The sequence below is a fragment of the Vombatus ursinus genome, unplaced genomic scaffold (genome assembly GCF_900497805.2).
Source record: "Vombatus ursinus unplaced genomic scaffold, bare-nosed wombat genome assembly UNPS02010822.1, whole genome shotgun sequence".
NCBI classification, from domain to species: domain Eukaryota; kingdom Metazoa; phylum Chordata; class Mammalia; order Diprotodontia; family Vombatidae; genus Vombatus; species Vombatus ursinus.
Genome location: NW_020950600.1, coordinates 1,220,732 through 1,248,243, shown reverse-complemented (window position 1 = coordinate 1,248,243; position 27,512 = coordinate 1,220,732). Strand labels below are relative to the sequence as shown.

Genomic DNA, 27,512 nt, shown 5'->3' with positions numbered 1-27,512 from the left:
AAAACACATGTGAGTTTCCTTCTCTCTGTCGTTTTAGGAACAGATTTTACTAAAAGCCTCACACCCAGTGACTAGTTCTGAGAAGAGTAATAGGAGAGACACAGGATGAAGAGCTGGAAGGGCCCTTAAAGATAATCTAGTCCAATTTCCTAATTTTACAGATTAGGAAACCAAGACACAGAGAGGTAAGCAACTTTACCAAGGTCACACAGGGAGTAAAATAGCCAAGTCAGGAGTTAAACTCAAGTCTTCTGAATACAAGGCCATTACTGCTCTTTCCACTGTCCCAAGGTTCAGTTAACTACTTTCTTCAACTGTTCATTTGGTCAGCATTTTATAAAACTGGCACAATGGATAAAGGGTAAGATGGGGAGTAGGATGACCTGAGTTCAAATTCTGTCTTGGAGGCTTACTAGCTGTACAGGCGCTGGTTAAGTCACTTAACTTCTGTGTCTCAGTTTTGTCATCTGTAAAATGGGAATAAAAATAGCAACTACCGTACAGGATTGTCATGAAGATCAGATGAACTGACATGTGTAAAGTGCTTTTGCACACCATTAAATGCCAACTAAGATGTTAGTGACAATTAAATTTTACTGAGGACCCTGATGGTTTACATGGCTTGTACAAATTGACTTCTTAGAGAATTCTCTCATCTGTTGATCACGATCTTCAGAAATAGGGATTGGGGCCACACCTCGAGGACGGACAGTCAGGGTAATGCCTGGAGGCGGGGAGACACTGGATGAAGAAGCAATGAGTAGCACAAATAGCCCTGGGTTTAGAGCCACAGACTCTACAATCCCAGCTCCACTACCTGCAACTTCTGGCTGACCTTGGGAGTCACTGAAGCTCTCTGGGACTGCATTAGCTGGTGTCCAATTTCCAGCTCTAAAAATCTCCATTAATCCTATAACCTTTCACAGTTTTACTCTCACAAAGACTGTTTTTAAGGAAGATGAAGGTGAATCATATGAGGCTTCAATAACAGGAACAACATTATTTCAGAAACGTGAGCTGACAACCTATCTTGTCTGGGTTTAATGCACGCTTAATGAAAGGCACCCCCTTCAGATACAACTTTTTCTGGGGGCTGCCAGCTTTCTGACGTTACAGTGAGCCAGGAGCACCCAAGGCAGAATTCTCACGAACCCAGCAGGAAGCAGAGTGTCCTGGGCCAGGGCCCCAGGTGCTTACCTGATGTGGAAGTTCTGCACGTTGACATTCTTGTATGGCGCAGTCTTTCTCTGACACCAGAGAAGGAGACCCTCCTTGGCAGAGGTCTCTGTGAGACAGACAAAAACAGTGTAAATGAATGCCAGAGTGTTTCCCCGCAGGTACAATGTCCATCCCTGAGGAGCATCTGCCACAGGACACCAAATGCAATAATGACAGCAACAACTTTCCAGAGAGTTCCACGTCAATGGCCTTGTTCCCTCTCTTGGAGGCCACAGACTCAGCCATTCACTCCCTTCTCCAGCCTCCTTTCTTAACCTCTCATTCCATTTTAGGCACTGGTCCCATGGGCCTAACCAACTTCCTCTTTCAGGGACAACTTACTTCAAAATCACGTCCTACAGAAAACTAGAACCTCAAACTCCTCTACCTGATCATAATCTTTTCTCATTCCCATTCCTCTGCCTTATGATCCCTAACCCTGTTCTCCAGCCTCACTGTGGCCTCCTCTTTCTCAGTCCTTCAGGTCTTTCCTAGGCCATCACCTCCAGACTGCTACACTCACCTCCCTTCTCTAGTCTGAATCCTTGGTGAACCAACTCTCCACCATCACTAATCCCTGGCTGCTCTCCCATCCCCATCTCCAAACTACAGCTGATAATCCTCTGCCAATTCCTAGTCCTGGGTTATTCCTATCATCTACTTTCTTCACTCCTATTCACAAGAGGCTGAATGGAGCTGGAGGAAATCATGAAAACATGTTGACTGGGCACTCACTGCAGCAAGGCAAATATTCTATTCCTCTCTAACTGGTTTGTTATCCCACTCCCTACAGTTCCTGTCCCAATTCTTCTCATCTCTCCTCCGCTAACCCTCTCGCTGAGAGCTCTCGACTTTCCCTATCACTCAGACATCTCCTTTGCTCCCATTTCCAATGAAGAAGTGGCCACCTCCCCTCTCTGCATGCACACTGAAGGCCATTAGCTCATCATGTCTTGTTCTGTGGTCTACACTCTATCATCACTCCCCGCCTGTTTACCCCATGGCTCAGCCAATTTTAAAAACCTCCGCTTGGAAAATGCAGGAGAACCACTGAACCTTGGAGCTCCCCTTCTTCAGAGCTGACCAAACTGCTTTCCTCTCCCGCTGCACTCTGGCTTCCAACCTTATCAATGAATTCAAGCTGCCCTCACCCAAGCTAGCAATCATCTTTTTATCATCTTACTAATCAACCTTTTCTCAAGGCTGAGCTTTTTGGCCCTGCCGACAACCTCCTCTCTTCTTTGGGCTCTCATGATGCTGCTCTATCAGGCCTCGCCTCAGAATCCATGCTACATCTGTTCACAGTGGGTATGCCTCTGCCAGGGTTCTGCCCAGAGCCCCCTTCTCTTTCTGGTCAGTACTCTCTCCCTTACTATTCTCGCCAATTCCCATGAGCTTAATAATCACCTCAATGCAGATGATTCTCCAGCCTCAGGCTCTCTGCTGAGCAAGTCACGTCTCCAGCTGCCTCTTGTACCCCTCAAACCGGATGTCTCTACGGCTCAAAATTAATTCATTAATCTTTCCTTTCAACCCCCCCCTTCTTTTGGACTTCCTTATTACTTACCCAAGGCTCCACTGAGTAGGGCTCATAATCTCCGCTGTCATCCTTGACTCCTCATTCACACTCACTACACTGATCCAATGTGCTGCCAAATCTGGTTGTTTTTACCTTCACCACATCTCTCATACAAGTGTCTATTTCTCCTCTGATACAACACAGCTGTCACTGCTGCCGGCTGTCGCTTACAGCATTCCGATGGCCTTAAATCTTCCCAATCCCAAACATCGTCCACTTGGCTGCCAGGGCCTGACTGTGTTGCCAACTCTAACCAATAACCTTCAGTAGCTCCCCATCACCTTCAGCATCCAATATAAGCTTGTCTCTCATGTAAAACTCCTCACAACCTGGCCTCTTCTTTTTCTAGTCTCCACGCCCTTTAGACCCCTCATACAAGCTATGGGCTAGCTAGAGCAGCCTCCTTGGAGTCACACAGAACACACCACCTCCCAAATTCACGAATTTGCACCAACGGTTTCACAGGCATGGCATACTCTGTCCCTCATCTCTACTTCCTAGCTTTCTCCAAGACTCAGGTCAAATTCCACCTTTTGTCAAAGCCGTTCCTGGTCTGCCAAGCTACAGGAAATGTCTTCCTTTTCATATTACCTTCATTCATACTGTATATATTGTGGGGGTGGATATTTACATGTTTTCTCTCCCAACTAAAATACACACTTCCTAAAGGGTAGCATTTTTTTTGTATCCCCAGCCTATATATAGCACAGTGCCTTGAAGATAATAAGCTTAAAACAGGTCCCAAAAGAATATTTTCTTGCTCTTCATAGAAAGAGTATGATGTATTCTGATAAAATGAACTACCCCACCCCCACCCCCACCAAATGATAGTACAAAAGACATAAAAATTAAAACTCTTCAGGTGATGGGGAAGAAAAATTAAAGTAAATTATATTTTCTAAGGGAAACCCCCCCCCAGATTTTACTTTTAATTTTCAGTATCTGAGAGGCCTAGGAAGTCCGAGAAAATATAATTTGGCACCCAAAAGTGAATTATCCCCTAAATTTTTAATAAAAAGTATGATAAAATATCAAGTCTTTGACCTTCTACTGGCAGATGTTGTTGCTGAAATGTATATTCTTGATGACAAAGGTTAAACGGACAAAGGTACAAAATAAACTTTTGTTGACTCTGTGCCCCTTGCACCTCAAGCATGAGTGATAACACTTTTATATTGGAAAGGATCAAAGACTGACAGCTGACCAGATGTCATCTAGTCCATCCTTCTGTTTCAGATATTAGGAAACTGAGTCAGCGGAATGGAGGGAGATTTGAACTAAGCTTTGTGACTCTAAACCTAGTGCTCATTCCTCCATAAAAGTTGAATTCTTCTCTCATATCCCTTAGTGCATAAACCTAAGTCTTCCCAGCCATTCCAAGAGAAGGAAAGTATGTAAAAACTGCTGGATGTCCTTTGAGCTGAAGCAACAAGAAGGGGGGAACCTCTTCAGAAAGAAAAGCTTGCTTCACTAAGTTGCCAGCACACTATCTGGAAGCTCTGAAGTCAGTGAAGACAAATGAGGATTTCTGCCCCAGCAGACAGGCTCCCACATGCTGAACTGCCCGGTTCTGTAGACTGAGTGTATAAAATTCTCTGGGGATAGAAAATGAAATTGTAGGTCTATGCTGGCTAAAGAAAAGACTAGACAATACACATTTAGGGCTTGTGAAGGAAAGTGAGTCACCCTTACTCAAAATCTCAGAGATCTGGATACATAAAAAAACCAAAGTCCCACATTTGGAAAAATTCAGCTGAACCGAGGAAAAAGGAGCTACTGCATAAGGGACTATTTTTCTTTCCTAATCAGGTGCCCCACTGAGTTATGCTGGGTGTGATATCTCTTTTTTCTCATCATCTATCACACAAACCTAGGCAGCCTGGAATGTGATCCTGCAGGTAGAGGTGAGGCAAAGGAAAACAACTGTCTATGCTGCTTCACATCCAAAACAAAGGAGGAAGTGACAGCAGCACTCTGAGAAGTCAAGACCAGCGGTTTCTGTTCTGGAGTCACCTTGGCCATGTTACCCTCATCTATCTGGGGCTCAGAATTCCCATCTGCCAACCTCCTATGAGTATATCCAATGAGCTAAAGGATGTCCAAGGGCCTTTGGAATAAGATCAGCCAAGTATGGAAGGCTGAAGAAAGACACTCATGATGGGGTGATGAGGATTTATCCAAGACTATGTACCAAAGATGCTAGATGCTACACTTGAGAAAAGGGGCAATTCCCAACAAGATACCATACTGAAATATGCCCAGAGGAATGCAATTTGAACAGACTAGCAAGATATTAGGATGTCTCCCAGGGGAGTTAGCAAAGAAGGGGTGGGCAGCTAACTCAGCAGCCAGTTAGCTCTTACCTTCCACTGAGATGTCCTGGATGGCAAATCGAAGAATAATGGTCCAAATCATTCCCAATGTCATCTTTGCATTGCCATCCACAATCTCTGAAAATAGCACACAAAGAATCCTCAAAGTTACAAAGGTTTCAAAAAGAGTACAATTCGCCAACCTGACCCCACTCGAAGTAATATGGCGCCTCTCATCTGTCATCAGAGAGGGGGTGAACATATAACTGTAGATAGAGGTGTGTATTTTCAGACTTGGCCAGGGTGACAGTATGTTTTGTATGACTTATTTACTTCAAGGAAGGGTTCTGTGGGAGAAGGAGCAGTCACTGGAAAGTAACAGCTATATATTTTTTAAAAGACCATCAGTATTTTTTTAAAAGTCAGTACTCTCAAAGTGGTGAAAGCCATTTACTATAAAGGTAACTTTGACTTTGATAGTTTGAGTGATGCCTAACTCCCTCTCCACAGGCAATGTTGTCAGCACTCCAGAACGCAAACTCACTAAGGCTTCTCATCTCATGATTCTTGTTTTGATCCAGTGTGGACCAGATGCCTCCCTTTGGCCCAGCTCATTTTGGTAGCTCAGATACCATCCCACTGCTTAGCTGGGCCAACAGAACTTCTCCAGATGCCTTTTCTTCTAAGTCTTCTCAAAGTCACCTGTTTTCCTACCAGGCTAGCCTCTTAGTTCTAAGAGCAGGAGCTTACCATGGGCTGGGGGTGGGAGGTGGGAGGCAGCACCAAATGGAGAAGCAGACATTTTTAGGTTGAGTTTTTCCTCAAAATGAAAACTGACAATTGCTTCAAAGCTGGTTTGCCCAAAACATCTCCTCTCCCTCTTCCAATCCCATCTCTATGTACAGACTAGAATTATAGCAAAATAAATGCTGCCATTAGAAGCAAAATGTTAGAGTCAGGCCAGAAAGAGAGAAGCACTCAAGGACATCAAATCTTAGGATCTGATCTTTTTTTTTTTAAACTTACACCCCCACCCCTCATCCTGCAAACAACTTGACTGCCAGAACATAGACTTGGCATTCCTCGAAGAAACACCTCACAGTGATACTTGGAACAACACAAATAAACTGTGTTGGCATTTGGGCCAAATTCCTTAATCCAGTCATTAACAACAATTAGTTTTCTTTGTTTTTCTAAAAGCTGGGACAACATGGATATCCCAGGAAAGAAAAGATGCATTGACTAATGACTAAAACTGCTAGCTGTGTTGGATTCCAAGCCGCTGGTCCCAATCTGCCTTCACCTCCTCTCTAAAGCGCCTGTGAGTTCTGTCATCTGTGGCTTCATACATATCTGGTCACTGGACTGAGGGAATATTCACTCCATGGTTCCCCCCGCCCCCTTTCAAGTATGGTGGCTTGAGGAAAGAGGTTGGAGGTCAGATATTCTCCTCATCCACTAAGGACAGGAGGGCAGAAAACGGACCTAAACGGAAGCATGAGGTATCCAGGATCTATCCAGACAGTTTCTTAGTGCTCAAAGAACTATGGATGTGGAGATTCACACAAAGGCTAGGAGCTGGAAGAGCCAGTGCAACAGTATGATTAAGTGTGGCCTCTTCTGAAGTCCCTCAATGAAATGAGGACACAGTCAATCTATCCTGTGCACTGGGGTCAGGTCTAATAATTTGCCTCTGTGCCCAGGAACAAGAATCTGCTATTCCCTGAACCCAAGGGAGTTTGTCATTTGCATCTGTAAGAAATAAATGAATAACAGCCAACAAAGGGTGAAAACCAATCTGGATGTGTGTCTATAAGTGTTCTTTGATGATAGCATTATTTTCCTAGTATAGAATTCATAGTTTCAGGATTCTCTCCCTACCAAACCACCCTGTGCCACATTGAGTTTCTTGGCCTAACCCTCATTCCCAAAAGTTTCTTTCTTGTACGAGGGCTATCGGGGCTTACAAAGACAATGGGATCATTTCCAAAATGTGGCAACGTTCTCTCTGTACCCATGCTGGCTGACTCACAAATGCAGACTTTTGATTAAAAAGACTGGGTGTAAGGCTATATCATCACCATACTGCTAGAAAAACCATCTAAAGGGCATCTTCTACTGATGTGGTTAGGAAGGCCATTGTTTCCTTCCTTCAGAATTAATCTGAAAATGCTCATTCATTTTCCCTTTTACTACATAAAACGGATTTGCTCTAATAGGAAAGCAAATAACATAAGGCTTCATAAGAAGAAAAATCAATTTAATCTAAGTTAAATCAAGAAAATGTTTTACAACATTGTGGAATGTTTATGAAACCCCTGGCTTTACAAAATGACATGGCAATATCAGTCATCCTTCTTCCTGACATGGTGATGCTACCACATAAGGCCTCATACCCAGTTTGAAATGTCAGGTTCAAAAACTAAAGACCAAGCTGGCCCCTGATCCTAGAGACACCATCCTCAACTCACCTTCTGCTCCTATGGAGACCAGCTTGACACCTTTGCTTGCAATGAAGTCCAGGGCTTTGTTCACATTGTTAATTTTGTGCACTCTCATTTTCCCTCGCTCTGGTTTAGGTAGCCGTTCCCCTGCAGACAGGGAGGGAGAGAACAGAAAAGTCTTCAAGTTCCTCAATCCACTTCATAAATATGTTGCCAGTTATTTCCCCTGCCCAAAGCACTTAAAACTCCCCCATCCCAGGATAATACCCAGAGCTGACAGATAGACACCTCAACCAACATTACTACAGTAGTTAGGCAATTTCACTCTTCTCTACAGCAACCATTTTCTGGAGTAGTTTCTACAGTTTTTCTGACAACACCGCTATACATCTGTTACACATCTTACCTGAAATAACCTCTAACAGAAGCATGAGTTTGAGCCCATCCCTAAAATCCTCATCGATGTTCTCGATCTGGGTGCCAGCTTTCCGCAAGTGAGAGTTACACCATGCTGTGAAGGTCTAGAAACCCAAAAACACTGGATTAGGGTACAGTATGTTTATTTACAATCACGTTCCCAAATAGTCTTCTTCTTTAAGTGGACCCATTTACCTTCCACCAGACAGACCAGGGCCAGCTATGGCTCCTAACCAAGCAACGAGGACAGTGCTGTGTCCCAACATGTGGTCTTCAGCACCAAAGTCCTCATCATAAAGCCTAGCCTGCTTGTCTGCCCGCCCATCCAGATATGCATGGTAAAGACAGACAAAAGTAAGCCCCTACACAGCATCCTGAATGCTAGAGCTAGAGGAACCCTATCATATGGAACACAGAACTAATGTCAGAGCAGGAATGCTCTTTAAAGTCTATCTACTCTAACTTCCTCATTTTATAGTTGAAGCTAAGAAAGATGAAGGGATGAAATATGATACTGAAAAGAGTATGGGACTTGGAGGCAAAAGAAATGCAACTGAACCCTGGCTCTGCTTTTTAGTACCTATGTGACCTCTGCTTATAAGTCATATAACCTCTCTGGGCCTCAGCTTCTTCACTGATAAAATTAAAGGGCTGCCCAGGGAAAAGGTTAAAAGGAATTGCACTCTTTCATCCCTGTACAAAATTGTGAAGAGTTTCACTGGTGGGCAGCGGTGCTTTTGGGCTAGAGAGGCTGACCCTGTTCACCAGCAATAAATGGTACATGCTGATACCTGCGTCTCATTCACTGATCCTACTGCATATCCTCTTGGGCTTTCATCAGCTGATTATATGATCCACTCTGCCCAAATCACAACCATAACTGCAGGGTTTCCAACTGCCCTAATCTAAGAATAGCGCCTCACATTTCTACCACACTTCAGGGCTTAAAAAGTGTTTTCTTCAAAACAATATTGTGTGGTATACAGTAAAAGATGATTATCTACATTTTGAAACTGAGGCACAGGGAAGCAAAGTGATTTCCCCAAATGTGCAGATTGTGAAATGAAACTAGTCCTACATCACATTGCAGATCTTAAAGGTCCCATAAGAGGTAGACAGACATGCTCAAGAAGAAGGAGCAAAAGATTTCTGTCCCAATGGATTGACAGTATAAGACATAGCTCCATTTCTGGAGTGCTCCCCCTTTCTGATACTTAAAGAGGTAATAAGTAGGGAATAAAAATAAAATATAAACAGGACCCCCCCCCCCCCAACAGAGATAGCCATGGCATAAATAAAAGGGGGGTGTATAATCAGTACAGTTTCTAGTTGGGACATATTACAAGACATTGTCAATGAAAAAGAAGAAGGTGCTATTTTTCTTTTCACACAAGTGTGTCTAAACCTCTTGGGGAAAATGCCATCTATGCTCATTCTCACTGAAGTGATCTTGGGGAAAGGACACAATCGCAGGCTAATCTCGTGACTTTCTCCAATTGCAGCGGCTGGCACTAAGACTGGCACGAGGCCAACTCAAAGTACCAAGTGGCTTCCCAGTCCAAGCCTGTAACCAGCCAGATAAGCTAGCAGAGGGGCCACACAGAGAAGAGAGAGCCAGAGTTCTTTCCATAGAGGCTGCAGCCAAATACCATTTGTTTTGACAACTGTTACCGGCTACGCTCATTCACAAAGAGATACAACACAACAAACCCTCCTAGACAGAGTAGCCACTTAATGAATACTTGGTCCTACAGAGAATGAATGGCTACACCAAGAGATTTCAGAGTTCTAACAACATGTGCCAACTCTGACATCAGAAGTAGAGTATTGGGATGTGGAGGGTAGCAATGAAGGACTATGGAAGAAATGCTGGGGGGGGAGAAAGACTGGGAAAGCCAGGCTGTGGCTCTTTTGCAGATTATCAGATTTTAGAGTGGGAAGGCACCTGAGATCACCTAGTCAAAACTTATTATACATAAGAAGAAATGGAGGCTCAGAGATCAGTTATATGACTTGCTCCAGCTCACATGGTTATTAGGTGGCAGAGCCAGTGCTCAAAACCAGGTTTCTCTCCTGACTGTACAGTGGTGAAGGAGGGAAGGATTTCTATGTCAATTAACAAAAATTTATTAAGCACCTACTGTGTGCAGGCATTTGTGCTAATTGCTGGGGATACAAAAAGAGGCAAAAGACAGTCTCTGCCCTTGAGGAGCTAACAATCTAATGGGGGAGACAAAAATGTACAAAATGTATACAGGATCTAGTGCCTCTAGTGAGCAGGCACTAGAATTCAAAGGGTTGGAAATGGCTTCCTGTAAAAGGCAGCATTTTAGTTGGGACTTAAGGGAAGCCAGGAAACAGAGATGAGAGCCAAGGGGGAGTGCATTCTAGGCACCTGGGCCAGCCAGAGAGAATGCCTAGAGCAGAGAGAAGGCATTTCTTGTTTGTGGAACAACCAGGAGGGCAGTGTATGTAATAAACTAGAAAGGTGGGAGGGGGCTAGGTTATTAAGGGCTTTGAAAATCAGAGGATTTTGTATTTGATGCTGGCAGTAAAGGGGGTCAATGGAGTTACCACTGGAGGATGGAGAGAAGTGGGGAGAGCCTTGTTGACACAGTTCAGGGGTAAGGTGATGAGAACCTGCACCAGGAGGATTGGCAGAGTCAGAGGAGAGAAGGGGGCATATTGGAGATGTTGCAAAAGTGAATCTGAAAGGCCTGGGGAGGGGATGGGGGAGGAAGAGGCCGGGGAGTGAGAAGTAAAGGATGACGACTAGGTTGTAAGCCTGTAGGAGTAGGAGGATGGTATTACCCTCAATGGTAATAGGGAGGGTCAGTTGTGTGGCAGGCACTATGTTAAGCACTTTACAATAATCTTGGGACTGAGGTGCTATTGTTCTCTGTTTTACACTTGAGGTCAATGAGGCAGGAAGAAGTTAAGTGACCTGCCCAGGGTCAAACTCAGTATGAGGTTGAATTTAAACTCAAGTCTTCCTGACTCCTGGCCCAGTGCTCTATCCATTGCACCACTTTGCTGCGGCTAGTTCAAATCTGCTCTGCCAGGAAAAAACCCAGAAGACCAGGTCTTCTCTATGCCCCGATGCTAGAAACTAGGCTCAGGAGCACTCAACTCCTGTAGAGGAACAGATATCATTCTGGAAGTGAAAACATGTCTGACTATATCTGGCCCTCTAACATACCGAGTCTGTGACAGTAGGGCTTGAACTAGGGTGATAATAAATGAAGGTGGTAGGGTGATCACTGTCTATTCCTGCTCGGCATCTGTACAAAGTCTAACATGGATTTCAGATTTGAATAAAACTTGTTTCCCCTTCCATTCAACCTGTATCCACTCTGCTTTAGCCAGGCCAAACTCACTGCTTCCCAAACAATTAGACAGGTTGGTGTTGTTCTTCCTCTGTCCATTCCAGTAACTCTCCTCTCTTTCCAGCCAAAGCTCACCTATGCTTCCAGGCTGAGCTCACCTCCCCCAAGAAGCCCTCCCTACTAGAGCCAGTCATTTTACCCCCTCGTGAACAGCCCCTACAGGCCACAACTTGCTGTTGGCACTTGTTCACTTGTATTTTTTAAGCTGGACCTGTGATTTCATCAGTGATGGGAGTGCCAAGTAGTAAGTTTTTCTACACTGATGCAGATTCTACACTTCTCTTGGGAAGCCGGGAGGCTAAGTTACTAGCCTAGGGTCACACAGCCAGTCTATACCAGAAGTATGATGTGAATCAAAATTTTCTAGACTCTAAAGCACTATATCATGCTATTGTCTCCACAGTCTTATAAACAACTTCACAAGGCACAGGTAGAAGCAGTTCATCTGCAAAAGGTTTTGTGGCTTCTGCTAACAGCACAGTGGCAGTCAGAAAGGCCATTTCATTCTTGGGCTGTATACAGAGAGGCCCCTGGGGCCAGGGGTTGGCCTTCCTGGCCTAGTCAGACCACAGATGAACTGTGGTCACTTCCGGGCAACAACATATTTTGCTGAGGATACTGATAAGCTGGAGTCTAGAGGGGCAACTGGAAGGATCCGGAGTTCATGCCTGAAGTTACTAAGGATGTCTAGCATGGAGAAAAAAAGACTGCCCAGCTGGGCTCTACAGGGAAGAGCTAAGAGCAATGAGCAGAACTGCTGCTACACAGCTCCCTTACCCCCCAATAAATTCTAACTTGCTATAAGGGAAAGCTTCCTAAATGATGAGAACTCTGCTAGTGGCCCGAGTTACCTCAGAGGATGGTAGCCTTTTCCTTAGTAGAGGTTTTAAAGCAAAGTCTGGAGGATATTGGAGACATGGTAGAAAGGATTCTTTCTTTTTTCTTTTTTTTTTAAACTATTTTGCTTGACCATGTCTATTTGTTTTTTGTTTTGTTTTGTTTTTGTTAGGCAATGCGGTTAAGCTGACTTGCCCAGGTCACACAGCTAGTAGTCGTCAAGTATGTAAGGCTGGCTTTGAACTCAGGTCTTCCTGACTCCAGGGTTGGTGCTCGATCCACTGCTGTCACCTAGCTGCCCTGAAAGAATTCTTTCTTGTGCAGGTACATTTGGACTGGGTGGTCTGTGAGGTCCATGCTAATAAGTCCAAGATTCCACATATGGAAAATGACTTATAACTTCAATGTCCCCTTCCTGGCACCTCAGCCTGGCACTGAGCATACAAAGAGTTACCTCAGTAGAAGCTGGCTGATAGCCTAGATGATGCTTTAAATGGAGACCCCTTCAGTGAGGCCTCATAGTGATATGGTGAGGCCTCATCGTGATATGGTGAGGCCTCTGGGTAATCCAAGATGTTGCCAGCGGAGCACAAGCCCAGGCAGATCCTACAGCCCTCGAGGACAGATTGACAGTATATGCATTTCATCCAAAGACTAAGTGCAGACAGACAGGCTCGTTACCAGAAGGTTGGTCACTAAGTGATGGGGGTCTTTGGCCACAGAAACTCATGAAAACCATCTATAAAGGCAAGGAGTGGCTGGCTCTGCCTCGGTAGAAAAGGAATACGTGCTGACAAACTCCTGGATCCTTTGAAGTAGTAAAAGTACATCGGAAAAATACCAAAAGATGGATGGTGACTGACCTGGCTAATAACTAAGGCTGTAGGAAAGAGCTGCCCCTCACGCCTGGAAGAAGAGTTTTGCTGACTGTCTGGACTGCCCTTTTACACAGGCAACTTTATGGCGGGAGGGCAGATGATGAGCTATTCTTGAAATGCTGAGCTTAAGTGAAGGAAATATAAGATAAGTAACATCTCTAACCTCTGAGTTAACCACAACTGATCATTTCCCAGAAGAAAGTAGCAACCCACAGAGCCAAGGCTAGAGAATGAATGATGTGTTAAAAATTCATGGCTTTTTTTTTTTAAACCAAGCTACAAAAATAACACTTAGCTTAAACACTTCTCATTTTTACCTATTTTAGACTTCAGTTATGCAGGCTGATGCATAGCTTACGTTTCTATGGATCAAGTCCTAAGTTTCAAGTCCCAGAACTTTTATAACAAAGGCATTAGATATTTCCTGTTGCCAAGTCTTAATTCACTTTAAACCTCAATTCCAGATGATAGACTAATTTTCATCAGGAGGAAAAAGAGACTCCAGAAGCAGGACAGTCCCTTCTCTAGGCCTGCTTATCCTAGGTTGAATTTCCAAATGTGCCACCATGGAAACCCAGTGCATTGGGAGTGGTACAGGGAGGGAGCTGTCGAACTGGAGGAACAAGAAATGCAAACCCCAGGCTTCAGCTTCAATTTCATTTTAGAGTAACTATAGCTACCTGCCCTCCTTCCTTCCTCTGTTCTTTTAGTGCATATGGAAAGAGTGGCAGGAAGACAGTCTCCAGCTTGTCTGGTTTTCATGGCAAATACCATTTCATGAGGGCTCTGATCTCACTCTCACCCTCTGGGGCAACAGAGTGGTCAGACTGTGAGCCAACCAAGTAAAGCATCTGTCCATACTAACAGAGTTTGGCTACTATACTCTTAGGGAAATAGATTAAAAGGAAAAAAGTGAAGGTAAAAATGGTTCTGCTGAGATACTGAGATGATAGCACAGACCCTAAATTCACCTTCATCAAAGTTATTGGAGGCAAGACAAAAACAAAATATGCTAGTTTAAAACACTTTCTCTATAGGTACAACAACCAAGGCTTCCAATACCATGGGGAGGACTAGCAAAAGGGCATTCAGCCTTTTCCTTCAGGAGTTCTGTATATATTTGCTGCCTTGACCACTGTGCCAATGCCCAGATTTGGAAGTGGGATAGATAGAGAGCTGTTTCTCAACTGGTTTCCTGGTAATCACTGAATCAAAGAATCTTAGAAACTCTCCACTGAATACCAAACAAAAATCTACTCTACAACAATCCCCCAGAAATGGTCACCTAGTTTTTGCTTGAAGACCTGTAGTAAGCAGGCACTCACGATGGGCAGAGGCGAGCCATCATTCCCCTTTTGGATAATTCTAATTATTAGGAAGTTTTTCTATCCCTTTCTCAATCATCTCCTCTGCAATTTTTAGCCAATGATTCCACTTCTGCCCTCTGGGGCCACACACAACACATCTAATCCCTCCCTCTTCCTTAAGTCTTCTCTTCTTTAGACCAAATATTCCCAGAGTCCTTTCAACAATTCTTCACATGATACAATACTTGCTGCCCACTCACACAGTCTTTGGTTTATCAGCACCCTTCCTAAGGTGTATGAATGAATGCCCACACTAGCCCAGGTGCTGTCTGACTAGGGACAGAGGATAGGAAGTAGGACTTTACCTCCCTAGTTTGGGATGTTGTGCCTTTTATTAATGTATTGGCATGGTTGGGGTTCTATCACAGTAGTGATTCCTACTGGATCATAGTGGATCCTAGATTCAGAGCTGGAAAGAACCTAAAAAGGCAACCTAGTCCAACCAAGTCATTCTACCAGAGAAGTGAAATGACTTGCCCAAGACAGCTTTGAACCCAGGTCTTCAAAATTCCTTCAAAATCAGCCCACTAAATAATAACCCCAAGATCATTTCCAGCTGAACCATTATCAAAGTATGCTTCTTCCATCTTCCTTTCTGGATTCAGACCTATCACCCAAAGTGTTAGCTGTATTTCCTAGTTTTATGTCCTTTTCTTATGCCTTTGCCCAAATCGCTGATAAAAAACAAAACAGCACTGGTCCAAACATAAATTTCTAAAGCACTGCAAGAGATTGCTTTCTCAGAAGATATCAAACTATTTTAATGTCTGGGTCTGGCTCTAAATCCACCTAACTGGACAGCTGCCTAGCCCACGTCTTTCTATCTTGTCCACAAGAAGAACACGGCAGACTTTGTTAAAAACCTTTACATATATACTTTAGTCAACTGTACAACATTCCTATGATCTACCAGTCTAGAAGCTCTGCCCAAAAAGTAAACGAGGAACAGGAATGGCCTGTTCTGAGGAAGTATACTGGCACTTAATGATCAGTCCTCCCGTTTAAGCAAGCATCCCTTTAATCCTATGTCCTAGAATTTGTCCAGGAAGTAAAGTCAAGTTCACTGGCTTGTTTGCAGACTCTCTCTAGTTTGCAACAAGGAAAGATGATCCCCTCCCTTTTTCAAAAAATTAAGATAACATTCACTTGCCTTTTGGGAAACTTGTCAAAGCAAAGAAGACTTCTACTCAGAAGCCATTCCCACCTACCCATTAAGAAAAACCTACCCCAAGAACTCTATTTAGGAAGGATACAGACATTTTTTGGTAAAAGAATGTTTAAAAAAAAAAAAGGCACACCCACAAAAAGAAGTGACTGCAAAAGCTGCAATTATATATCTGTAGTCTGCTATAGCCTCTCTGGATAGGGATGGGGAAGAAACAAACACTTGTGGCTCATGTAGGATCTATTGTTAATTCTCTATTCTTGCGGACTTGGGTCTGAAAAGCTTCTTCTCAAATGATTTGTTAAACTGAACCTGAGTCACCCCTCTCCAAAGCTGATCATCTTCCTCTCCTTGCTGGGCCATAAAAGCCCTTCCTGAGTAACTAGGACCCTCCCATCAAGCTGGGCTCCTGTGGGGGAGCTGGTTCTAGGCAACCAGGAAGTGGGATGGATGGATGGACGGACGGATGAATGATGGGTATTGTTCCACCCTGAACACCCAGACCCAATCAGTGTAGGCTGAGGTGATTTCAGCTGCAGGGAATGTGGCATCCATGAGTTTTAAATGAGCCATTTATTGATGACAAGGGCCTTCTCCCCCTCCCCCCAAAAGAAAAACTTTTCTACTTTCAGTTGCTAATTTAATGAGAAATGAACTTTCAAAAGAAAACTCCAAAAAGACATCAAAGCAGTTTCCAATGGACAAAATGCACTAATAACCAAGCAGTGTTTCTCAGAAAAAAGAGAGGTTTATTTATGCAATAGTTCCATTTTAAAAAGCTTTGTTTCTCCTCTCTTCCAAATAGCTCACTGTTACAAAACATATACTTAGTACTATGGGGGCAAAGACAGACAGAGCAAACCCTGGCACCTACAGAGGCCATTTAAAGAGAAGCTGAAATTCCTCAACAAACCAAAATAAAAATTTGACTCATATAAAGCCTATTCTCAGGCCAAACCTTTCAAGCTAAAAATGAGTTTGGCCAGACAAGCTCTACTTCAGTAGCACACAGCCCTTTCGCTAAGCACAGGTGAGTGAGTAATCCTCTCAAACAAAATAAAAAGGGAACGAATTCCTACTTGCTTCTACCAAATCAAACCAGACAAACCAAGTAGCTGGAAGGGGCTCCTATCACTACTCAGAACAGGATTCTAAGAGAAACTGTTCCCTGTTCCATGTTGAGCTGCATCACTTCCCTATTTCCTCCAGAAAGGGAACCTTGGCTGCTAAAGCTAATCTTCCTCCAGATTCCAAAAAGCTTAGGGGTCAAATATTTCCCCAACCCCAAGCTAACATAGGCCTGCCCTGTGGTGCCAGCCCTCAGCAAACAGAAGAAGGTAGGGGCTCTGTCAAGACTTCTAGTCTAAATCTCCTCATCTTAAATACCGTATCAGGTCTGTTGCTCCTCCGGGGCATCAGTTGCATTATGGGTGAGGAAGGTGTCCCACCTCCTGAACTCAGCCTTTGCCTGCTGTGGTATTTGATGCTTCCCATGTTAAGTGTATCCACAGATTCTCCAGGAAAAGAGGTCCAGGGCTCTGACACATAGGAGGGAGAGCTATTTATTCCTATGGGCAAACACCTACTACCCTTCTTATCAATCCATCAGTTGAGTTATTTTCAGGTCTGCCAGAGAGAACTGGCCCCCGTGGGGTTCATTTTCATGCTACTGAAAGGAGAGTCAGCTCACCTGCCCTCTGCCTGCGCCACTACAAAGCCCCTTTTCAGGCTGTAGCCAAGTCTGGAGAAATCTGGGTTACAAGATTTCCTAAGAGCAAAGTGAAATACAGCAATCATACTGGGCAGCAGTGAAGCCCAAATCAAATGCCTGTCTTCAAAGAGCTTATATTCTAAGACCCCATAAGACATGGGAGACATGAACAAAGGCAAAGGGGCTGCTATGGACAGAAAAGGCAACTTCTTTCCCCGTTTCTTTTCCTCAGCCTCTGCTCACTTTAATGAGGGTTGAGTGTGGGAAGAACAAGAGGAGCTGAGACAGAAGTAGTCACACGAACCTGTCAACTCTGTTTTCTGCTCCTGCTACCAGCTGGGGAGTCATCAGCATGGGTGCCCCCAAAGGCCCTAGTCTGCTGGACAGCATCCATCCATCCAAGTTCCTAACTCAGTTATTCTGCAGAATATCTTGGCTACGTATTCCTGGGAAAGAATTTATAAAAAAACAACTTATTTCTGTGTGCTTTAAAATTTGCTAAGAGGGTTAGGGGGAAAAAATCAGAATAACGGACCAAGGCTCCAAATCAGATCATAGGGCTTTACGGGCCATGGCCACCTGAGGGCTCCTTCATTTAGAATGACCCAGACATCCGAGGCAATTGGCATGAGCAAAATCATGAAAGTGAAAAGGCTGATTTTCCAACCACACCACAGTCATAGCATGGTGCGGATGCTGGCTGGATGGGGTTTTGCAAACAACCTAGTTTGAGCAAAATTGTCCTTGCATGGAAGAGCTACTCCTAGGTCCCGGCCTGCAGCTTTCCTTATTAGGAATTTTCTCTTCCCACATGAGAAAACTCATATGTCCTAGTTGGAAAAGAGGCATAAATACCCCAAAGGGCAGTGTAGTGCACATTCCAAAGTCTATCCAAAAACTATCCATACTTAGAACAGGCAACACTGACAATCGAGCTTCCCCCAATCTCCAATTCAAGCAACAATGTGTTCTGAGAGGGCGCTGGCCTGCAAGCTGAGAGACTCAACCTCAGTCACCGACAAGTAGCGACTCTGAGGAAGTCCCAAATTCTCAGCTTCTTCATCTTAAAGCTGAAGGGGAGGGGGCTACATGGTTTCAAAGAGCCCCACCTAAAATTCTATGACTTTATGACTTCCAGTCTTCTTGGATGTTTTTGTATGGTTACATCCAGCTTGAAGAACAGTGATGACACTTGAGTGTTTTCCTTTTGAGGATGGGGGAAAAGATCCTGGGCTTTCGGCAAGTTAAGCCTTATAACCCAATACACATGAGGCTTCAAATAGCCACATAAGCTCAGCAGCTACTTCACAATTCCTTGAGTCAGGTTTTCTTGGACAAGGGGAGTCTCTAGGGGGGTTGGCCTTTCTACTGGCCACAGCAGTTGGGAGTCCTAGAACTCTTCCAGCTCCAAGAGCCATTCCCCAACAGTGAAACAGGCAATGACACGATTTCATCTGTCTTGAGAACTGGTGGATGTGTACTTGGGCCTGAATGCTTTGAAGAACTGATCTCCTGGGCTTTTAGAAAGCCAGGGAAGTGGCACCAAATCTCCCAATCTAAAAGATGACTGCCAGAGTACACTAAAAGTTGCCAATCTACTGTTGAATTTGGTGAAGCCAAACGTCTGTCCTCTGTAATGTTGTAATTCAAAATAACCCCTTAACCTCCATGAACTTCTCTGCCCCTAAGGCTACTTTTCTTTTTTCTTTTTCAAGTACAGTACAGCTACTTATTTCTCTACACAAAGGAAAACCTAAAACACACACACACCCTCAAAAGCACAAATTAAGCAATCAGCAGAAGGGGGATCACTGAATCAACATTTTACCTTTACCTAGACCTTGCACTATCCAAACAATTCCGTTTAGGTCCAATTCCCTTTATATCTTCTGGCAAGCCAAGGTCAGGCCTTGGGCTCATCCTCTTGCTAGAGCTCATTCATATTATCTCTTTCTCTCTCTCTCAAATTTTATTTTATTTTCAATTCTGAATTCTATTCCTCTCCCCTGCCCATTGAGAAGGCAAGAAAAACAAAACCCACAACAAATATGTATACTCAAGAAATTATCGGGGCGGGGAGAGAGAAAGAAGGGGGAATAAAAAGAGAAGAAATAAGCTTCAGGGGCAGCTAAGTGGTGCAGTGGATAAAGAACCACCCATGGAGCCAGGAAAACCTGAGAACCGGCGTTAGATACTTGACACTTACTAGCTGTGTGACCCCGGCAAGTCACTTAACTCCTATTGCCTTGCAAAAAAAAATAAAAAATAAAAATAATGTTTCAGTCTGTACTCCGAGTCTATCAGCTCTCTACTGGGAGGTAGCTGTTTCATCACGTTCTCTGGACTTGGGGTTGGTCATTGTGTTAATGAGAATTTCTAAGTCTTTCAAAGCTGTATGTCTTCATAATATTGCTGTTACTGTATAAACTGTTCTCCTGGTTCAGCTCACTTCACATTCTATCTGCTCATACAAGTCTTTCCAGGTTTTTCTGAAATCCCCTCCTTCATTATTTATTACAGCACAATAGTGTTCCATCAAATTAATATACTATAATGTGTTCAGCCATTCCCCAACTGATTTCCCAATTTCCGTCAGTTTCTAATTCTCTGCCAACACAAAAAAGCGCTGCTATAAATATTTTTGTACACATGGGTCTTTCCCTCTTTCTTTCCTCTCTTTGGGGTATAGATCTAATAGTGGTATCACTGGGTCAAAGGCATGCACAATTTAATAGCTTTGGGGGCATAGTTATAGATTTCCTGAATGGTTAGACCATTCAAAGCTCCTCCAATGGATACCTCTCCTACCTCCCCCTTAATCCCCCTCCAAAATGTATCATTTTCTATTTTTTTTTTTGTCGTTAGCCAATCTAACGAGTGTAAGGTAGTAGTACCTCAGAGTTGTTTTAATTTGTATTTCTGTAATTATTAGTGATTTAGAGCATTTCTCCATATGGTTATTGACAGCCTGAATTCCTTCCTCTGAAAACTCCCTATTCATATCCTTTGACCATTTATCAATTGGGGAAAGGCCTGAACCCATTTTTCCAGCTTAACACCCACTCATGGATATTTTTAGGAATCAGAAGGGCAATGCTAGAAAGCGATCTTAGTGATCATCTATTCCTACCTATTTGGAAAAAAATTTGCCCAGAAAGGACAGACTTGCTCATGGTTGCATAGTGGTTAAAGGTGGTGCTGGTAGCAGAACCCAGGTTACTTGACTCCAAAAAAATTTAGGAATGAGACTTTAACTTCCAAGGCAAAAAACTTAATTATAAAAACCAGAGTTGCCCAAAGTACTGAGAAGCAAGCTATTTTAAAAAGATATATTTGTAAGGTCCTCCCACACACACCTTAAAAATAAGTTCACTTGGGTCCCTTTCCAAATGGTTGGTTCCTCTGAAATGGTTGTATTTTTGTCTCCTCCCATAGTTCATTTCTATAAAGAGCTTTGGACCCTAACAAGCATAGCAGGTGACCCCAACAGGGCAAAATTCTAGTCTAAAAGAACACTCTTTGGAAGGGAGAGGAGGTGAGGCCTGCTGCCTTGGAGCACCCTACTTTTTTATAAAGAGAATAAATAAAACAGGCTGTCTTTTAACTGGAGCAAGCAACAGAGGCAAAGGCATGCCACTGTCTCTGGGCTCATCAAGTTCTTCCTAGTCAGTCTTGTTGGCACTGAGCTGTTAAAATGAATCTGATCATACCTAAGGGGCCCCTCAGCCATGGAACAGTATGTCTCTGCTTCAGAAGGAAAAAAAAAACAAAACAAACCTATTTGCGCTTTCAGCGGCTTACAGTTTAGCTCAAGTTACTGTGCAGATTAAAGATTGTCTGGTTTAAACTTTGATCCTTAAACAGGATAGTAAAATGAGCTAGGCCTGGCCTCTGAGGTACAACTTGGAACCCCAACAAGCACCACTGACAATGGACACACTTTTGCATTAACATCATATCAAATGGATGCTTGAACACACAAGCCTAGTTATTGACATTTGTTATTTGTGAGAAGCCTAAAATGGAACTGACCTCAATGAAAGCTGGGCCTAGTTCAAGCAGGCCCTTTAGCTACTCAAACTGTAGGCTGAATCTCCAATACATACCTTCCTTTCAAGGCAGATTAAGCACTGAGCTTCCAGACCCAGGAAATTATTCTGTTGGTACAATTCAAATATCAACACCAGAGAGCCCTAGATTCTATTTCCATATGGCTCAAGGGCCAAGGTGATTCTAGGTTTCTGGACCTTAAGACAAGAGTGCGGACCAAGTCCTCAAACAGATTAACCATGGTCATCGAGAATGGACTAAATGTTCCTTTTTCTCCCTAGAATTACCCCTCTACTATATGGCTCACTCCCTGCGCTTTACCACTTCCTGATGTTTACATGATCCACATGCCAGGGCTTGCTGTTAGAAGTAAAAATAAACTAGGATTGACCTTTACCAAAGATGGTTGGTTCACCTTCAAAAGGTGAACTCTATAGCAAAGCCGTTTCCCCACCAAGTTCCAGGTGGTTAGCTGTGCTCCCATTCAAGTGAAACCCACGGCATATCATTGAACTTGTAGCATGGAAGCTGGGTAGAGTGCCTAATAAACCCATTGGTGACAGAAAGGGACATAGCCAATCAGTGTTCTCTGATTTTCATAAACGCTGTTCTTGTAAAACAGTGCCTTCCAGATAGTCAACCTTTTAAGGCTGCTGTGTTTAGTCTGGGGGAGAATCTGCATCCTGACACAGGACACAGGAAACAGAAGCCAGGAGACAAACTGCACAGATGTACACTGTTTCAGACACTTCATCTCGGTGTCTTTTCCCCAACTAACCTCCCTCTTAACAGTGCTTGGGAGTAAGATGAGCCTTTTAGAAACAGGGCAACTTTAAGGTTTATAAGAGAATTTAGGACAGCTATCAACATGATCAATTACCCTCCTCTCTGAAAAGGCCAGTGCTGGCACACAACCCACTGAGATTTCTTCAGACAGGCAAATACTGCCCTTTGTTACAATTGCAATGAAGCACAGCTTACCAGGGTATCTGGGAGAGAACTTAACTTAGACCATAAATTCCAAGTTAAGAGTTCAACAGTCAATTTTGTGGCATTAAAATTATACAATCCTCTCCGTGGCCTCATGGGTAAGCAGAACAATCAAGAGGATGATCAGGTCTATTTCCTGACACCAGCACTTCCAAGACTATATGAGGATATAAAATGGGACCAACTCTGGATTCAGAGTGATCTCCCAGAGTCCAGAGAAGGGCACAGCCTTTAACATTCCAAATCTAGGTACCCTACATACCCGAGGCAGGCAATTAGAACAATGTCTTGGGCAGATTTTTAAAGAAGTAAAACAAACCTTTTTTTAGCCCAAATGTAATTATGGGATAGAGAGGAGGAGCCAGTTAAAAAAAAATACTGAAACCTCTGACTCATAATTGTTCCATAAAAATGGTTTGCACTGGCAAGACGACAGGTGCGAATTATCACTTGGGCTTGTCCTACCTGTAGTCTTCCTAAGAGGGGAGTCAAAAGGGGTGGGAGGGAGATTCCTAAGCTCTTGCCAAACCAAGTATCAGTCATAAAGGGTGGGTGTCTCCAGCATCATTGTGGAATGGAGTCAAGCCAAGTTGGAAACAAGCCTGGAAAGTACCTTGCCAGGATGGTTTTGACTTCACATATTGTTGTAAAAAGAGGAGCTGTTTATGGAAGGAGATGCCAATTATAGGAGATGTAAGGATCGATGGCCTGTAGCACCATCAGTGTTGCTGGGTATACTGTGATAGCTTGTGAGCTTACTTTACCTTCACAGGGTAAAGACAGGAGAGAAGGAAGAATAATATTTCTGTGCCTCTTTGATCATCAAGAAAGAAAAGCCCCTACAAAATCTCTTAAAATGCTTAATCTAAGTAGAACTTAAGTGTCTTAGGTCAAATGGTGTTTTCAGGTGGATCCTGTCTCCCAAAGACCTGAAAATGAAGTCCTCATTTTGGGAGCAGTAGCCTTTGACACCTTTGGCTGTCTCATGAGGGCAAAAGGAAATGGCTAGGATAACAAGTCATGTGATAGGCCTGGTGAATCAGGTGGCAGAGGCAGAATCAGAGCTATGCTGAGGTGGCCTTGTTACTTTGACATTCCTGTGATTCCGCCAAGGTAAAAAGTAACCTGAGGAGTTTGCCTTATATGGGCAGAATGACATGTCTAGCTAAGACAGCGTGCTAAACAATCCTAGCTTGAATCCATTCGTGTTCTGCATAGGAGAAGTATCCCGGTAAGTTGTTCCTCAAAGTATAGCAAATAATTATTTATGGCAGGCTATCACACGTGATTCACAAAACAAAGGTACAGCCCAACTGCCTTTGTATGTTTAAAAAAAAAAAATCCAGGCAATTCCAGAAGCAGAGCAGCTGTGCAGCCGTTCCCATGTTTACCAAGGGAAAGACTGAGCAAATAGCTTTTCCTGTTCCAAACAACTGGTCCACAGCAGGACCAGAACAAAAGTAATTTCAGACCAACAGTACCCACTAAGACAAGATGTTCCCACTCTAAGTGAAGCTGTCAGTGAAAATGGACCATAAGCACTGTCTTAGGTGGCAGCTAGGTGGTGCAGAGGAGAGAGAGGGCCGGGCCTGCAGTCAGGAAGATCCGAGTTCAAATGAGTCATCAGACACTACTGGCTTTGTGACCACAGGCAAGTCACTTCACCTCCATCTGCCTCAGTTTTCTCAACTGTAAAATGGGGAAAATAGTATCATCTACCTCACAAGACTGCTCTAAGGATCCAATGATTTGTAGAAATGCTTAGCTCAAGGTGGATTTCAGAAAAACCTGGAAAGACTTACATGAACTGATGCTGAGTGAAGTGAGCAGAACCAGGAAAACATTGTACACAGTAACAGTAACACAGTGCAATGACCAACTTTGATAAGACTTACTTCTTCTCAGCAATGCAATGATCTAAGACAATTCCAAAAGACTCATGATGGAAAATGCTATTCACATCCAGAGAAACAACTATGGAGTCTGAATGAAGACGGAAGCATACTCTTCTCTTTTTTCCTTTCTTGTGATTTTCCCCTTTTGTTCTGATTCTTCTTTCACAACATGACTAATGTGGAAATGTGTTTAATATGACTGTAGATGTATAGCCTATATCAGACTGCATGTTGTCAGGGGGGATTGGAAAATGTTATAAAAGTGAATATTAAAAACTATCTTTACATGTAATTGGAAAAAATACAATACTATTAAGCGGGGGGAGAAACAGAAACACTTAGCTCAGTGCCTGGCACATAGCAGGTGCTTATTAACTGTTTATCCCCTTTCCCCTTCCTCACTACCACTTCTAAACTTTAGGACACAAGGTCAAATTCAAAAGGTTCCTGAGAAAACAAGGCCACAAAAAGGCCAAACTTTATACCACGTGTAAAATACGGTGGTACATTGTGCCTGATTACGTTCCCAAGGATATTCATAGCCTGTTCTGATCTTGTTGCTGTTGCACACTCCTCTCCCCCAAAAGTTAGTTTTCTCAGATACAAAATTTTAATCAACTTTCTCTCAAAACAAATTTATGTCTTCATAATACAATCACCCTCCTTTGAAGTCATGTACTGTCATTATGCCCAGAAAGCAGGGACGAGAAACTAAAACTCTGAGTCCTAACTATTTTTTAAGAAAAAAGTTCCACCCTTTTTATAAAAGATGTTGATGTAATAATAGTTGTCATTTACATAGTGCTTTAAGGTTTATATAAAGTATCTTTATACACTTTATTTGAGCTTCACAACAACTCTGTGAACAAAATACAACAACTGATATTGTGTCTATTTTTCCAATGAGAAAACTGAGGCCCAGAGAGATTAGGGGGCTTGTTGGTAGTAAATGGCAGAGACAGAATTTGTGCCACAGGTCTAGCACTATTTCCTCTTTGACTTAATCGATCAGTAAAGTATTACTGAAAAAAAAAAAAAAAGGGATTATAGAAATCATAAACCTTAGAGGTCATCTATTCCAACTGCCTCACTTTACAGGTGAGGAAACCGAGGCCTGAGTCAGTGACTTGACCTGTTCAAGGTCACACAGCTATTTAAAGCAGAGTTAGGAACCAGGTCCTCTGATTTTAAAGCCAGAACTCTTTCCATTGTGCTAAGCTTTCTCTTTGCTTACCTATTCCACCCTTTCTCCCATCAGATTTCCCCACGTACTCCACTAGGTATTATCCATTAGGAAAAGATAGCCCTTATACTAGAGAATTTACAAATGCAAAGAGCTCCCAGAACTCCACAGAGATGCTCATAAACAAAGCTCAGAAGGAAAAAACACTACCAAGAAGACTTTCCTTTAGTAGAGGTAAGGATGTCAACACCTTACTTCCTCAGAGTATTGAAGGCAAATTTTATTCCAAATGGGCAAGGTCTGGATGCCTGCCCTGAAGCCAAGGAGAGGACAACAGTTTAAGCTGCATTATTAAGCAGAGGCCCTTCTCTTATGAAGGGAAGGAAAAGAGGTGTTTCTGGTTCCGCTGAGAAGAAAGCAATCTGGTTCCTCCTCCCCTGCCTAACAAGCCTTTGATCCTCAGTCTTCTAGATGGGTGGTAAGCAGACAGTAAATGTGTATAGCTAAAAGACTTGTGATGGCCAAAGACTGTTTCCCCTTGAGTCCAAAGATGTACTAGTAAAATACAAATCAGCCAAACATTTCCAGCCTTATCCCATGCAAGGTTAGCCAAAGTCATACTTTCAGGGACATTCAGATCAGTTTTCTCTCAGGATGGATTCAGGAATGGGATCTGAGGATAGCAGCCCAAGAGAGTCATTAACAAGTCAAGAGGTAAAGAGAGGACCTATCCAGAACATTCAATGAGGAGCAGAATCACTAATAGAATTCAAGTAAAAGGTTTTCTGGACAGTTCTCCCTCCAACAGGATGGTGTAGTAGGCTATGATATGGGAAAGGAAAACTGTCAAAAACATGGGCCTAAGAGGTTTAAGGCACCAAAGGTTATTAGCATAGCCACAAAAGCAGGCTGAAAAACCAAAAAAAGCCAGAGGGTCAAATGAAGACTTAGTCTATTCTGAAAATTCTTAAACTCTCTTAAAGTCAGGAACCAAAGATTTCTTTTCTGTTGCCAGGATATGTCTGAAGAAACTGAAAATACAAGTGGCATCTTACTGAGAAATTATTGTTCGAAACATCCACTTTGGGGGCAGCTAGGTGGCACAGTAGATAGAGCTCCGACCTTGGAGTCAAGAGGACCTGAGTTCAAGTCTGACCTCAGCCACTTGACGTTTACTAGCTGTGTGACCCTGGGCAAGTCACTTAATCTCGACTGCCTCACCACCAGCACCACCAAAAACCTGAAACATCCTCTTTGACCGGACTCTGCGCCAGAACTCCAAATTCCCAATATATTCTCAACGAAGTCTTCCTTTAATGATTCAAGGCAGTCCAGGGCAAATATATGGGGTTTTTCAAAAGGTCTTTCTTGAGTATACCAATCTACTATTATCAAGTCATATTCTCAAATATAACAGGTATCTTTCCTGCTTTCTTACTATGCTGAATAGTCACAGTTGAGAGGAGAAACACTTTCATGTTTTGTCCTCTTATTCTTCTGGAAGACCAAGAAAGTCCCTGGAGCTAAACCAGGTTAGAATGATAGTCTGACCACCAAATCCCCAGCACACATCATTCCCAGGCATGAGGGGCAGAGAAAGCATCAAGAGTGAAGATGAGTCAAATGGGAGAAAATGAGTGACAAGGTAGCTGCCAATCCTCACGGCTCTGAGAAAGCAAATGAGCTCACCAGTTGGACTCCACTACACTATGTACTGCTATCTTCCTGTAGATTTTCCAAAGCACAAAGTCAGTCAGCAACCTATAAAAAACAACAGCTACAAAGGAAAACCCTGGATGCCTTCACTCCAACACGAATAAACTTCTGTTGTTCTTTTGTTTGAAATCTTCAGTTCCAAATTCTCTGCCTCTCTGATTCCCTTCCTCTACCTACTGAGAAATCAAGAAAAATAGAACCCATTTCAAATGTAACTAATGAATTTCTCCAAACTATGCCTAGTCAATGGAACATGAAGGCATCTTGTGGCAGTGAGGGAAAGAAATGGAGAAAAGCACAGAGAACTAAGGGTCAGAGTACAGTACTATAAAAGATGAACGGTAGAAATTTGTTTATATTTTAT

The 27,512-nt window shown here is 43.1% G+C and overlaps 1 protein-coding gene across 1 annotated transcript in view; it reads right to left on the bottom strand.

Annotated features, from left to right (window-relative positions):
- Nucleotides 1-27,512, bottom strand: part of ACTN4 (actinin alpha 4) — an 82,847-nt gene that overhangs the window by 24,238 nt on the left and 31,097 nt on the right. The window contains exons 2-5 of the mRNA XM_027855492.1: nucleotides 7,960-8,074; nucleotides 7,581-7,700; nucleotides 5,161-5,247; nucleotides 1,198-1,285 (exon numbers count right to left, since the gene is read on the bottom strand). Coding sequence (XP_027711293.1) covers nucleotides 1,198-1,285; nucleotides 5,161-5,247; nucleotides 7,581-7,700; nucleotides 7,960-8,074 — 410 coding nt within the window. The remainder of the gene's footprint in view (nucleotides 1-1,197; nucleotides 1,286-5,160; nucleotides 5,248-7,580; nucleotides 7,701-7,959; nucleotides 8,075-27,512) is intronic.